The 16,075-nt window shown below is 39.8% G+C and overlaps 1 protein-coding gene across 1 annotated transcript in view; it reads right to left on the reverse strand.

Moving 5' to 3' along the window:
* The window catches only part of LOC140845646 (uncharacterized), a 59,819-nt gene extending 43,744 nt beyond the window's left edge, over positions 1-16,075 (reverse strand). Inside the window, exons 1-3 of the mRNA XM_073220316.1 lie at positions 10,044-16,075; positions 5,861-5,975; positions 5,528-5,698 (exon numbers count right to left, since the gene is read on the reverse strand). Of these exons, the coding sequence (XP_073076417.1) occupies positions 5,528-5,698; positions 5,861-5,975; positions 10,044-10,270 (513 nt within the window). The 5' untranslated portion in view covers positions 10,271-16,075. The remainder of the gene's footprint in view (positions 1-5,527; positions 5,699-5,860; positions 5,976-10,043) is intronic.

Raw genomic sequence — 16,075 nt, forward strand, 5'->3', positions numbered from 1 at the left:
AGCAGAAAGAGAAATCAGGAAAACAATTCCGTGCACAATATCATCAAAAAGAAAAAAACACCTAAGAATAAACCTAACCAAGGAAGTGAAAGACCTATACTCTGAAAACTACAAGAATCTCCTAAGAAAAATTAAAGAGGATACCTATAAATGGAAAATCATCCCATGCTCTTGGAGAGGAAGAATTAATATTGTTAAAATGGCCATCCTGCCTAAATCAATCTACATAATCCCTAACAAAATACCGACAGCATTCTTCAATGAACTGGAATAGTTCTAAAATTGATATGGAACCACAAAAGACCCCGAATAGCCAAAGCAATCCTGAGAAGGAAGAATAAAGCAGGGGGAGGGGGATCTCGCTTCCCAACTTCAAGCTCTATCTCAAACCACAGCAATCAAGACAATTTGGTACTGGCACAAGAACAGACCCATAGACCACAGGAACAGAATAGAGAGTCCACATATTAACCCAAGCATATATGGTATATACAATGGGGAAATGACAGCCTCTTCAACAGCTGATGTTGGCAAAACTGGACAGCTAGATGTAAGAGAACGAAACTGGATTACTGTCTAACTCCATACACAAAAGTAAATTCGAAATGGATCAAAGACCTGAATGTAAGTTATGAAACCATAAAACTCTTAGACATGAGCAACTTCTTCATGAACATATCTCTGCAGGCAAGGGAAACAAAAGAAAAATGAACAAGTGGGACTATATCAAACTAAAAAGCTTCTGTACAGCAAAGGACACCATCAGTTTAACAAAAAGGCATCCTGAAGTATGGGAGAATATATTCATAAATGACAAATCCAATAATGGGTTGACCTCCAAAATATAGAAAGAGCTCAGGCACCTCAACAAACAAAAAGTAAATAACCCAATTAAAATATGGGCACAGGATCTGAACAGACACTTCTCCAAAGAAGAAATTCAGATGCCCAAAAGGCATGTGAAAAGATGCTCCACATCACACTAATCATCAGAGAAATGCAAATTAAAACCTCAATGAGATATCATCTCACACCAATTAGGATCACCACCATTCAAAACACAAACAACAACAAATGTTGGCAAGGTTGTGGAGGAAAGGGAACCCTCCTACACTGCTGGTGGGAATGTAAATTGGTTCAACCGTTGTGGAAAGTAGTATGGAGGTTCCTCATAAAACTAAAAATAGAAATACCATTTGATCCAGGAATTCCACTCCTGGGAATTTACCCTAAGATTGCAGAAACCCAGTTTGAAAAAGACATGTGCACCCCTATGTTTTTGGCAGCACTATTTACAATAGCCAAGAAATGGAAGCAATCTAAGTGTCCCTCAGTAGATGAATGGATAAAGAAGATGTGGTACATATACACAATGGAATATTATTCAGCCATAAGAAGAAAACAAATCCTACCATTTGCAACAACATGGATGGAGCTAGAGGGTATTATGCTTTGTGAAATAAGCCAGGCAGAAAAAGACAAGTGTCAAATGATTTCACTCATCTGTGGAGTGTAAGATCAAAGCAAAAAGTTAAGGAACAAAACAGCAGCAGACTCACAGAACCCAAGAATGGAGTGACAGTTACCAAAGGGAAACGGACTGGGGAGGATGGGTGGGAAGGGAGGGATAAGTGGGAAAAGGGGCATTATGATTAGCATACATAATGTGTGTGGGGACACAGGGAAGGCAGTTTAACACAGATAAGTAGTGATTCTATAACATCTTACTACACTAGTGGACAGTGACCTTAATGGGGTATGTGGTGGGGACTTGATAATGGGGGGAATCTAGTAACCACAATATTGTTCATGTAGGTATATATTAATGATGTATCAATAAATAAATGAATAAATAAAAATAAGCAAATAAAAAGGAATAAGTAAATATAAACCACTTATAAATTCTAACAAGTCAATCCTATTTCTGAGATTAATATATAATGTGAACTCTACATTGTAAATTAATACAAACCATCTCAAAAATCTTGAATATTTATCAAAAAATACTATAAAATAGTGTAACTTCAAATTGTAACGTCCAGTGTTTATAGAGATGAAGTAGGTGACCCAAGGAAGTAAAGACCCAGGTGGGGACAGGGGAACAGAAAAAGGGGAAGCCCTCTGCACAGCACACCTCAGAGTAGGCATGGCTCCACGTTACAGATATGATTCTTTAAGAGAAGCCTGAAGCCTAGATTTCTACATGAGTCTCCTACATTTTAAATACTGACTCAATTTGTTGGGGCAAATTAAATGTATTCAGGGCCCACAGTTAGCCTATAGTTCACTTGTTTTATATTTTTTACATTTCCCAGTGGTTGTGTATAAAACAAATAGGTGTATGCAAAAATCTTCCCTTTCTTTAGTATCATATGGTTTACCAAAAAATTGGGCCTCAACATGTAATAAAAATTGCTATTAAGATTTGTAATACCCAGAAATAGGATCACTCCTACACTGTTGGTGGGACTGCAAATTGGTGCAACCACTGTGGAAAGCAGTATGGAGGTTCCTCAAAAGACTAAAAATAGAAATACCATTTGACCCAGTAATTCCACTCCTGGGAATTTGCCTGAAGAAAACAAAATCCCTGCTTCAAAAACATATATGCACCCCTATGTTTATTGTCACACTGTTTACAGTAGCCAAAATGTGGAAGCAACCTAAGCATCCATCAGTAGATGACTGGATAAAGATGTGGTACATATACAATGGAATATTATTTTGCTCGGAAAAGAAAATCCTGCCATTTGCAACAACATGAATGCATCTCGAGGGTATTATGCTCAGGGAAATAAGCCAGGTGGAGAAAGACAAATACCATATGATTTCACTTATTTGTGGAATATAAAAAGAAAGCAAAAGAAAAAGAACAAAACAGCATTAAATTCATAGACAGTGAGAAGTGTCTAGTGGTTACCTAGGGGGAGCAAAGTAGGCAGGGATGTTGGAGGGGGGAGGAGGGGTACTGTAGAACTACCATGCTGTACATTTGATAAAAACCAAAAATGATTCATAATACCACCTCAAAGAATTTCTCCAATGCTTATGAAAGCTACAATCTATTTTTATTTAATTCTCCCAGATTATTAATCAAATGGATAACTAGTTCACAGGACTGCTGAAACTAAACTATTAAAACAATTCCCATCTCTTTTGTCACTAACTACATGGATTTCGATATTTAAAATTGCAATTCTAATTATGCCAGGGCTCTATGAATTTAACAGACATACTGAGACACTCTATCACACGGCTTCAGCTAAAAAGAAGGTCCATGATTTACTACTATTGCAGTCGGAGAACCCTGCTTATGATAACCAATTTGTTGGCCTAATGACTTTAATGATACCAAAAGATGCAAAATCCTTCAAGGGTTAGCCTGTACTTATTAAGACTATCCAGAAGCAAATTACTAAAGACTCTTTGAGTGCTAGGGAATAACTGATGGCTGGAAGGAAAAATGTGTTTTTCTTTAGGCCAACAGATATCACCAGTAATATTCTTTTATAACTTCTCAGTTACAGAGGTAGGGCCAGAGGGAAGTCAGGCTAAAATTGTCAGAGAGGAGAGAGCTGAAGGAAGTAGTAACCTATCACACTCCAACTCTTCTAGAGATTTCTTAAGTTTGTGAGATCTGCAAATTTATATATTACACTTATCCATTCAGTAGTTCTTAAGCAAGAGTTGTATCAGTACTTCAAGGAAGTATTTCCAAATATATCCAGGCCTTACTGGACTTGGTTTTTTAAAGTTTCCCAGGCAATTTGATTCACCAGCACAACCCTAGCTGAGCACTGGTGCACTGGACAATCACGTCATTCTCATCTCTCACATATGTGGTCAATTCCTGCTATCACTAGAGGATTTTATCAAAGAAAGGAAGGCACAAGAGATGAGTCACTTAGCAAAACTGCATTTAATTTTTCTGGGTGTGGGCAGAACAGGGACTTGTAAGGAAACCCAAAATGTAACTTGACTTTGTTATTCATAAACTCCTCCCTTCCCATCAAGATGTTCTAGATCGGAAGGCAGAGTTTAGCTCTCATCTATGTGGCTGTTTCTGAGAGAACAGAACATATCAGTTCATTACATCGTCTTCCCTTGTTTCCCACTTCACCACCACCTGTTCTCTGTCAATCTGGTTCCTCAGAGTCCTCCTAATGTTGAACTCTAAGCAAGTTTACAACCCATTCATCCTCTTTACCAAACAAACAATTATTTTCCCTCAAGGCCGAAGACAGCTTGCCTAAACAGAGAAAAACAAGGAAAAAACAAACACAAAAAACATCTTCTTGTTCTTTCCCTTCATGTGACCAAATTCCAAATTGGCCTGCATATTTCTAATTGCTCTCTTCTTTTCCCTTTCCTTTTTCCCTCTGAAACTTTAGTCAGTGAAAGAGGAATCGCTTTTACATAAGTCACTTTTTTAAATAAAATAGGAACTTGTCAACAGTAGCCACAATTTCAGATTATAAAATGCATTTCTTTTGCTTTCTTTTTAGATAAAGCCTGTTTCCAAAGCAAACTTGGCTTTCCTGTGTTGCTTTACACCAATTAGAAAAAAACTTGGGTGGGGAAAAAATATTTCAAAGAAAGGCTGTACTTCAGCAAATTCAGTGTTTCCACACACATCTGCCATAAACGCATGTAAACAAAGCTGTACCCTAATGCTTCCTTAGAAGAGCCATTATTTTAAGTGAAATCTTAGTTATTTCAAAATATTTTCAGTCAGGAAATGCTTGATTTTCCAAATACGTAAAATTGACCCTAACTATATTAACCTGTTGGGGCTCCAGCTTGGGAGGTAATGTACATCCAGAAGAAAAAGCAGGTAGATGAGCTTTATCATCACCTGTTCCCTACATACAGCTACAAGCCGGCGAGGAGCTGCACAAGGCTGAGCAGGAGCTACTCTGTGATGTGAGAAACCCTAAGGTGGTACATGGCTGGCAGGGCAGCTGCCAGTACAAGGGAATTGCCCTGCTGATGTCAAGATGTGACCCAAACCCCTCACTGGATCTTCAGAGCCCTGGGGTCCCAGAGTGCCCTGGGCCTGTGGTGTGCCGCTTACTCATCCCACATGCACTCACCCAGCTCCTCTGGCCTGGTACCAGTTCTCCACCTCTCCTCCCACCCATCCCCAGCAGCACCCATTTCCTAAGGCTCTGCAGAGCAGTCAGTCTCCACCATCACCTCACACCCCCTCAGCCTTCAGTCCTTTGTGGGCTCTGAGCCTACCACCCCATCCCAGGCACTCAAGGGAAGGACCTCCTCCTGGGGAAAAAGGGGGCCGGAAACTGTTCTGCCCTCTGTATGGGCAACCTTTCTCTAGCCCTCCCTGACTTGACTTTGGAGGTGTTTCCACGGTGGCAGTGCCCGATGTTGAGTATGCAGTATATGTATGTGTCTACCTATACACACACATACAGATGTATATGTAAAAGAATTTTATATATCTATGGCTACTAAAGAAATTAAAAACATGTTATTCAAATATTTGTAGATAAAGTTAGTGGATGCATACCTCATTGTTCGCCTCGATGTCTGCATTGTGTGAAAGGAGCTGTGCCACTGTTGTTACACACTCACCACAAGCTGCATAGTGTAAAGCACTGTTGCCATAGATGTCACTCACATTGGGATCAGCACCATGGTCTAAAATACGTGCGCAGTCCTCTTGCTGGCATTGCACGGCCTGTAGGTATTACACAAAGAAACACACTGTAAATTCTAGGATTTAAAGGTAGACACTCTACAGGTTTCACCAGTGAGTTATATTTAAATGAGATAAACTGATTTCTCTTCTCAGTTATTACATCAAATACATCTCAGGCTGGCATCGACAGCTCTTACATACCTTGATCAGGGGTGTCCTCTCTAGGTTGTCACAGAGGTTAAGCTCACATTTTCTCTGTACCAGGACAGTTACCACTTCTGCATGGCCGTTGGCACAGGCCAAATGCAGAGCAGTCCTAGGAAAGTGAGTGGACTTGTTAGGAACAATGCACTCTTCTCAAAACATACAATTATTCATGTAATTGTAAACATTAAAGAGCGTAAGTCTTCAAAACAAACATTTACTTTTCCTGGAGAAGGTACAATATTTATCAGCCTTATTACTCACCACATTAATGAAAGTGTAGACTATTTGATAGAAAGAGCATGACCTTGGGATTCAGTTCACCTTAGGTTTGAATCTTACACTTTAGTGATCACTTGGCATTTTGGTGCCTCAATTTCCTCATCAACATAATGGAGATAAAAATTAAGTTATCTCATGGGATACTACTGTTATGTTTAAATAAGAATCTATGCTAAATGCTTTAGAACACTTCCTAGCACAAACAGTGGGTCAGCAATTGCTACACTATTGTTATAATTATTACTATTACTACTCCTTTACAAATATAATCCAATTTAGTAAAATGATGTAATTGTGCCTACTTTACAGAAATGTTTTAATTAGAACACTGTATTTGAATCATTTTAAGATTCTCATTTCCTCACATTTTAACATCTCACATTGGAATGCAACTATAATTCATAATGTCTGATAACTAATTGGCAGCATTTAAAAAGTTTCTTATTAGTGCATAAAATAGTACAGCATCAGACAATCCACTGTGAATTATGTTAAATGAAATAATGGTATACACAACAGATCTACTGCAGTTCACATGCTTGGACTTAAATAAATTTTAGTTCTTAAAAGCATTATGGGATGACGGTTCTTCTGAAATATCAAAACAGAAGCAGAAATTTATAAAAAAATAAGTATTTTGATTTTCATGAAACTTTAAGCCAAAGGAAACTCAGGATTCAGTGATGAGGATAGTTGGTTTTATTCAATATTTACATTTACAGGTTGTATGAAAATTAGATATGTGTGATGATCAACTTAGGACTGAATACTATTATAAACATTCAAGAAGGCAGGTAAAAATTATCTTTTACAATTTTGTATGATCAGAAGTGCTTTTGTTTGAAAGAGTAGGAAAAGCTTCAGTTGAGATTAGATTCTAACACTTCAATTTAAAATTTTTCATCTTGCTCACACTGAGAAACATCAAGTGTTTAAGAATCAAAGAGTCCTGAGTAGAATTTGCTGTTGGAGAATTAAGTATTTTTAAAGAAAACTTTTATAAAGGCAATACTTTTGCAATAGTAGTATTTGCTATTTTTGATTTTTGTTTTCATAAGGACACTACTAAAATTTTCTAAACTTTTTCAATAGTAACAGTCATCCTTTGTTATTTACTGTTTTTTATTTTCACAAGGATGCAGCTAAGGTAATTGTTTACATAAATGTAATAAAGCTACACATAATAAAAAACATGATAATTAAACATATACATAATAAAATCTACAGTCACAGATAAAAAGATTGTTTATTTCTCAACAGGCTACAAGTTGTCAGAAGATACTAATCCTCAAAAACATCTTTTAAAAGTAGTTATTTTTATCTGTGTGAGAGTCATAGTTCTGCACTCCCCCAGAATTACTTCATTAATAAAAAAGATCCACTATAATTTTTATATATTTTCATTGCAGAACTCAGATATTTCAAAAAGAAAAAGAAAAATACACTGTACTACAAATTCCATCTGGAACAACTTTTTGTGGGATAAAAATCTGGCTACTTATCTCCACATAATTAGCAGGTATCTCTCCACCATTTATAAATGATTCAACTCTTCCTACTGATAGGAAAATGTTATTTGAGTCTATATATATGTGGGGATTTGGTCACTTTCCATTGTGTTCCATTCATTTATCTGTCTTTTCAGTTGTTAATAGCTCAACACTCTGATAATTTATAGCACATTTTGATATCTAGTCTAGAAGGACAAACCTTTGTTTAATATACAAGACTTTCCTAAATTTCATCACAGCAATAAAAGAGGGACAGCATAAGGAACCTCCAATTTTTAAAAGCGTGATTGTTTTTTATTTCGTTTATGTGAAATTAATAAATATAAGAAGAGCACACATTTTGAGAAAATGAATCTCCCTATTTAATAAAGATTTTCCCACTTCAAAATTCCTTTCCCAGGTCCATCAGTAAAAAGCAGGTATATACATAGGTGTGCACCCATATAAAATGGATATTGCATTTTACCCAAAGAATTTTTACAAGTTGACAAATAAGTTTTCATTTTTCTCATTATGTATTATGTGCTTTTAGGAAGTATTTTTGTTAGGCACTTTTATTCCATTATGCACTTTTCTGTGATATCTCATATTATGGTATGAAAATGTATACATTAAAAATAAAATGCTGTGAACATATATGGTCAATTAATATTCAATAAAGGAGCCATGGACATACAATGGGGAAATGACAGTCTCTTCAACAGATGGTGCTGGCAAAATTGGACAGCTACATGTAATAGAATGAAACTGGACCACTGTCTAATCCCATACACAAAAGTAAATTCAAAATGGATCAAAGACTTGAATGTAAGTCATGAAATAATAAAACTCTTAGAGAAAAACATAGGCAAAAATCTCTTAGACATGAACATTAGCGACTTCTTCATGAATATATCTCCCTGGGCAAGGAAAACAAAAGCAAAAATGAACAAGTGGGACTATCAAGCTGAAAAGCTTCTGTACAGCAAAGGACACCAACAATAGAACAAAAAGGTACCCTACAGCATGGGAGAATATTTTTGTAAATGACAGATCCGATAAAGGCTTGACATCCAAAATAGATAAAAAGCTCACGCACCTCAACAAACAAAAAGCAAATAATCCAATTAAAAAATGGGCAGAGGAGCTGAACAGTTTTCCAAAGAAGGAACTCAGATGGCCAACAGACACATGAAAAGATGCTCCACATCACTAGTTATCAGAGAAATGCAAATTAAAACCACAATGAGATATCACCTTACAGCAGTAAGGATGGCTACCATCCAAAAGACAAACAACAACAAATGTTGGTGAGGTTGCGGAGAAAGGGGAATCCTCCTACACTGCTGGTGGGAATGTAAATTAGTTCAACCATTGTGGAAAGCAATATGGAGGTTCCTCAAAATACTCAAAATAGACTTACCATTTGACCCAGGAATTCCACTTCTAGGAATTTACCCTAAGGATGCAGCACTCCAGTTTGAAAAAGACAGATGCACCCCTATGTTTATAGCAGCACTATTTACAATAGCCAAGAAATGGAAGCAACCTAAGTGTCCATCAGTAGATGAATGGATAAAGAAGATGTGGTACATATACACAATGGAATATTATTCAGCCATAAGAAGAGAACAAATCCTACAATTTGCAAGAACATGGATGGAGCTAGAGGGTATTATGCTAAGTGAAATAAGCCAAGCGGAGAAAGACAAATACCAAATGATTTCACTCATCTGTGGAGTAAAAGAAAAAAAGAAAAACTGAAGGAACAAAACAGCAGCAGAATCACAGAACCCAAGAATGGACTAACAGTTACCAAAGGGAAAGAGACTGGGGAGAATGGGAGGGTAGGGAGGGATAAGGGCGGGAAAGAAGAAAGAGGGTATAATGATTAGCATGTATAATGTGGGGGGTGGGGGAAAGGGGAGGGCTTTGCAACACAGAGAAGACAAGTAGTGATTCTACAACATCTTACTATGTTGATGGACAGTGACTGTAATGGGGTGTGTGTGGGGGACTTGGGGTAGGGGAAAGCCTAGTAAACATAATGTTCTTCATGTAATTGTAGATTAATGATAACAAAAGAAAAAAATAAAAATTAATATTAAAAAATAAAATGAAATGCTGTCTATACTCCGTTTTCCTATTAGTGATGTTTAGTTAAATCACTGCCAAACTGTCAGTAAGTGCTCTGTAAGAATTATGTTAATCTGAAATCGCTAATTTTTGTCTCTCATTCTCATACTGTGGGCATGGGCACCAGACCCCTTGTCAGGCTTCTGGGACCCAGGTCCTGTGGGGCCTTGGCGCTAGGAGGCTTGGCTCCCCAGGTAAGCCTGGAAGGTGACCACTTTCCCAGGTCCCCCCACCTCCTCCCAGACTGCCTCTGGCCTCCTGGCCCCTCTTACCTATTCTTCTTGTCTGTGTCATTTAAGCCATTTTTCCCCATAAACAGAATGTGCTTCACTCTGGCTACTTTGCCCTTACTGGCAGCCATGTGGATCTTTCTGACATCTTTGCTTTGGATATGGTACTGGGCCTGAAAGTTGACTCTGCAGCAGTCAACCTCTGTGTTAGTGGAATGGTTTCTGAAGGAGCACTGCAGACCCCAGGATCCAAATATCCTCTTCATCATAACAAACCCTCGGGCTTCAGACCTCAGCTCCCCTGCTGCCGTCCACTGAACAGCACTAGTGCTGTGTAAGCCAACCTAGGGGCCACAACAGCCCAGACCCCAGTCAGCAGTTAGCACACAATAACTCCAGGCAACACAAGTGTCCCACCCAGATGACATAACAGGGCGGGGCACTCAGAGACCAAGGGTGTGGAGTGTGTATGTGAGGGCCCAGACAAGGCTAATTTCGGATGGTGCTTGAAAGGAGCATTGGGTTCCCTTCAACTTCAGTGGGCAGGTGGTGGGGGGAGGTTGCTGAACTGGTAAATTGGCAGAAAGTACACTAGTCCACATGGAAAAGCTGTGTATGGGGGCAAGAGCAGCATGAAACTTCAGGATGTTGAAGACCTCCTCCCCACAAAACTCCCCTAAAAAACTCTAAATCTCCTTATCCGTCACTTTATTCCTCTTCTACATTCTGCTGGGCTTCAGGTGGTCTCCAAGAATGCAGTAACAGAAAGCAGTTTTGTCCGTCTCAGAGACTGTGGTAGTGTGTCATCAAGTACAGACTGATGAGAAAAGAATGCATGTTCTCTAGTAAAATCTCCAATAAGCCCTCCCCTTTGGGCCAGCCTTAGATTTACATTTTCTTTGCTTTTATTTTCCCCCAATTAAATCTTTATTCAACCCAAGATTTATTACTTAAGAACTTAAAAAGAAAACGGTTATTCACTTGTCCTAAATTATGTTTTCTCACCTACTTTAAATCACTTTATCATATATTAAATTATCTCACATGATTTCCAATAACACAGATGGAGCCAGAGGGTATTATGCTCCGTGAAATAAGCCAGGCAGAAAAAGACAAGTACCAAATTATTTCACTCATTTGGGGAGTATAACAACCAAGTGAAACTGAAGGAACAAAATAGCAGCAGACTCACAGGCTCCAAGAAGGGAGTAGCAATTACCAGAGGAAAGGGGTAGGGGAGGATGGATAGGGAGGGAGGGAGAAGGGGATTGAGGGGTATTATGATTGGTACACATGGTGTGTGTGGGGGATCACGGGTAAGGCAGTGCAGCACAGAGAAGACAAGTAGTGATTCTATAGCATCTCACTATGTTGATGGACAGTGACTGCAATGGGGTGTGTGTGTGGGACTAGACAATATGGGCGAATGTAGTTAACCACAATGTTGCTCATGTGAAACCTTCATAAAATTGTGTATCAGTGATACCTTAATAAAAAACAAGGATATCAAAACAAAAAGTCTCTGGTATGATTTTTGTGTCTGGGTTTTTCTACCTATGGTGCTTGACCTTGAAATGGGAGAGTTGCTTGAATAATCCAGGTGGGCCCAATCTAATCATACAAGCTCATAAAATCAGAGAACCCTCCTCACTGTGGTCAGGGAGATGTAACTATGGAAGAAGATTCAGAGAGATGTGGAGGCTGTGACTGAGGTGGAGGAAAGGGGCCATGAGCCAAGGGATGGAAGCAGCTTCTGGAAGCTGGAGAAGACAAAGAAATGGATTCTTGGTCCCTTGTCAGACTTCTGACCTAGAGAAATGTAAAAGAATAAATTTGTGCTGGTTTAAGCGAGTATATTGGTTATAATTTGTTATAACAGCATAAAAAAATATATACTCTTACTATGTGCTTAGTCATAATTAATGTTACCACTTTGGTTTTGATTATTTTAGAATGACCTAAATGTAACATTTTAGAAGAAATGTATTGATTATACTTACAAATCACTTTCAGAGCTGATTAACAAAAATAGGCTATTACATCTGCCTGAGCTGCAGTGTAGAATTTATTACTCATTTATTATCTTAAGGTAAAGAGGGGAGCTGAGGCTTGGCCTCGGGAAAACTTGAACTCAACTTAGGGTTGTCAGATAAAATAAAGGGTGTTTTGTTAAATTTGTATTTTAGATTAATACGAATATTCTTTTAGTACAATTGTAAATACTGCATGAAACCTACATTAATGCAGAATCTGCAATCCGAGGGCAAAGCAACTTTTGATCCATGTTTTCCTGAAGGGGAAGTTCAAAGGTAGGGAATTAAAAACAGCATTCTGGTGGGGAATGATGTGTGTTTTGGAAGCAGCCAGTGGGGAGAGCTGAGGCTAAAGAGGCAGCCAGAGTCAGGAGCCACTTGTGAAGGCCCTGTGTGTCACTGCAAGGAATTTGGACTTGATCACCTCAGTCAGTGCTTTTCAAGCTGGTTCTTAAGCTGTGAAAGTCGTGGTTGATGTGAAGTCTAGTAAGGCAATTGAGCATGTAAACAGATGAAAATGATAGTTGAATGGAAGAGGAGTATATGTCTCATGCTCTCCTTTTGAGACAATTCACTATCCTCATTTGGGTTCGAAAGATCACAGTTGTTTTTTTTAAACCACTTTAGTGAGGTATAATTGATATACACAAAGGTGTACATATAAAGGTATACAGCTTGATGAGCTTGGAAGTAAGTATATACTCTTGGAACCATCATCACAATCTATGCCATAAATAATCCATCACCTGTGTATGGCAGTCATGCCACATCTTCTTTATCCATTCATCTATCCACATCTTAGCTATTGTAAATAGTGCTGCCATGAATGTGGGAATGCAGATATTTTTGAGACCTTGATATCAATTCCTTCTTGATTTCAATATATACCCAGAAGTGGGATTGGTATAACATATGGTGGTTTAATTTCTAACTTTTTGAGTATCCTCCACACAGATTTCCATAGTGGCTGCAACAGTTAACATTGCCTCCATAGATGAACGTAGATGCAAAAATGCTCAACAAAATATCAGCAAACCGAATTCAAAAATACATCAAAAGGATCATACACCACGATCAAGTGGGATTCATCCCAGGGATGCAAGGATGGTACAACATTCGGAAATCCATCAACATCATCCACCACATCAACAAAAAGGACAAAAACCACACGATCATCTCCATAGATGCTGAAAAAGCATTTGACAAAATTCAACAACCATTCATGATAATAACTCTCAACAAAATGGGCATAGAGGGCAAGTACCTCAACATAATAAGGGCCATATATGACAAACCCACAGCCAACATTATACTAAACAGTGAGAAGCTGAAAGCTTTTCCTTTAAGATCTCCGGGAACAAGAAAAAGATGCCCACTCTCCCCACTTCTATTCAACATAGTATGGGTGGTCCTAGCCACAGCAATCAGAAAACACGAAGAAATAAAAAACATCCAGATTGGCAAGGAAGAAGTTAAACTGGCAGTATTTTCAGATGACATGATACTGTACATAAAAAACCCTAAAGAATCCACTACAAAACTACTAGATATAGACGATCATGGGAAGATGGGGGCGTGAGTAGTTCAGTGGAAATCTTCTCCCCAAAACATATATATTTTTGAAAATTCAATAAATACAACTATTCCTAAAAGAGACACCAGTGGATGCAATACAATAGCCAGGATACATCTACATCTGCGAGAACTCAACATCACACAAAGGGAGTAAGATACAAGCCAAGGCCAGGTGGGACCCAAATGCTCCCCCACCCGAGAACCCAGCGGGAAGAAAGGAGTAGGAACGGAGAGGGAGTGAAAGCCCAGGACTGCTAAACAACCAGCTCTAGAAATCCGCATCCAGAGCGCAGACACAAGGTGCACGGGGTGCTGGATATTAGAGAAATGGAAAAGCAAAACCTGCGGGTAGGTCCCCGCAACCGGCACCCCTGAGACAAAAGAAAAGCGAGTGCTTTTTGTGAGTCTTAAAGAGACAGGGGCCCCACAGCTGGACAAAGTTGTCCCGGCACACTTAGGCAGCAGCTGGGAATCCCGGGGAACATTAGACACCCTAAACCCCTGGGTGGCAGCACAGCTCTGAAGCCCCTCATGGCACTAAGCAACCTGTGAGTCATTCCCCCAACTGGCACGGACCCCAACACAACGGCCCAGTAGTGGGAGAGTGGCAGTGCGCGCCGGGGGAGATGGTGCTGGAGGGGACCGGGAGCAGCCTGCGTGCGCTGGCAGTGCCAGAGGGGACCGGGAGCAGCTTGTGTGAGACTACCTCGACGGAGACCGAACAGCCCAAGAGTGGACTGCGCGTGCCGGCGGTATTGGCGCCAGAGGAGCCCATGAGAGGTCCTCGAGGGAGAGGCCCACGTGCACCTGCAGCAGTGCCAGAGGGAGCAGCCACACTCCCAGCAGCGGACCGGAATCCCAGCCCAACGTGCAGCTGCTCCGGCCAGACCCGAAGGCTGCTGCTGGCACACAGCTGAGTGGCACGTGTGCCACTATTGAGGAGGAGCACACCTGGTGTGCCTGCCACACCCCGGAGGGCTCCGTGCTGCTCTGGCGGAGTCCTCGCCCACAGCAGCTTAGGGGATTAACCCGGTGGCTGCTCCAGGTGCGAGGGTAACTGACACAGGCAGCGGAGAAAGGCAAGGCATCCACCAAGCAGGAAAGGACTTTCTTCTCCCAGTTGACACACCTGCAACCTGCCTACAGCCACTGCTATCACCACGAAAAGGCACAAAAATTTAGTCCAGTCCAAAATAGTTCAGACAACACCTGGGAGAGGATCTGCAGAGACAGACCTAACCAGTCTCCCTGAAAAAGATTTCAAAATAAAAATCATAAACATGCTGACAGAGCTGCAGAGAAATATACAAGAGCTAAGGAATGACGTCCGGAGGGAGACTACAAAAATGAAACAATCTCTAGAAGGATTTATAAGCAGAATGGATAAGATGCAAGAGGCCACTGATGGAATAGAAACTAGAGAACAGGAACGCATAGAAGCTGATGCAGAGAGAGATAAAAGGATCTCCAGGAATGAAACAATATTAAGAGAACTGTGTGACCGATCCAAAAAGAACAATATTCACATTATAGGGGTACCAGAGGAAGAAGAAAGAGAAAAAGGGGACACAAAGTGTCTTTGAAGAAATAATTGCTGAGAATTTTCCCAAACTGGGGGAGGAAATAGTTGCTCAGACTATGGAGGCACACAGAACTCCCAACAGATGGGACCCAAAGAGGACAACACCAAGACACATAATAATTAAAGTGGCAAAGATCAAGGACAAGGACAGAGTATTAAAGCCAGCCAGAGAGAGAAAAAAGGTCACCTACAAAGGAAAACCCATCAGGCTATCATCAGATTTCTCAACAGAAACCCTACAGGACAGAAGAGAATGGCATGATATATTTAATGCAATGAAACAGAAGGCCTAGAACCAAAGATACTGTATCCAGCACCATTATCATTTAAATATGAAGGAGGGATTAAACAATTCCCAGACAAGCAAAAGTTGAGGGAATTTGCCTCCCACAAACCACCTCTACAGGGTATTTTAGAGGGACTGCTCTAGATGGGAGCACTCCTAAAAAGAGCACAGAACGAAACACCCAACATATGAAGAATGGAGGAGGAGGAATAAGAAGGGAAAGAAATAATCATCAGACAGTGTTTATAACAGCTCAATAAGCGAGTTAAGTTAGACAGTAGGGTAGTAAAGAAGCTAACCTTGAACCGTTGGTAACCACGAATCTAAAGCCTGCAATGGCAATAAGTACATATCTTTCAGTAATCACCCTAAATCCCTAAATGTAAATGGACTGAATCCACCAATCAAAAGACACAGAATAATAGAATGGATAAAAAAGCAAGACCCATCTATATGCTGCTTATAAGAAACTCACCTCAAACCCAAACACATGCACAGACTAAAAGTCAAGGGATGGAAAAAGATATTTCACGCAAACAACATGGAGAAAAAAACAGGTGTTGCGGTACTAGTATCATACAAAATTAGACTTCAAAAT

Source organism: Manis javanica, chromosome 2, assembly GCF_040802235.1.
Source record: "Manis javanica isolate MJ-LG chromosome 2, MJ_LKY, whole genome shotgun sequence".
NCBI classification, from domain to species: Eukaryota; Metazoa; Chordata; class Mammalia; order Pholidota; family Manidae; genus Manis; species Manis javanica.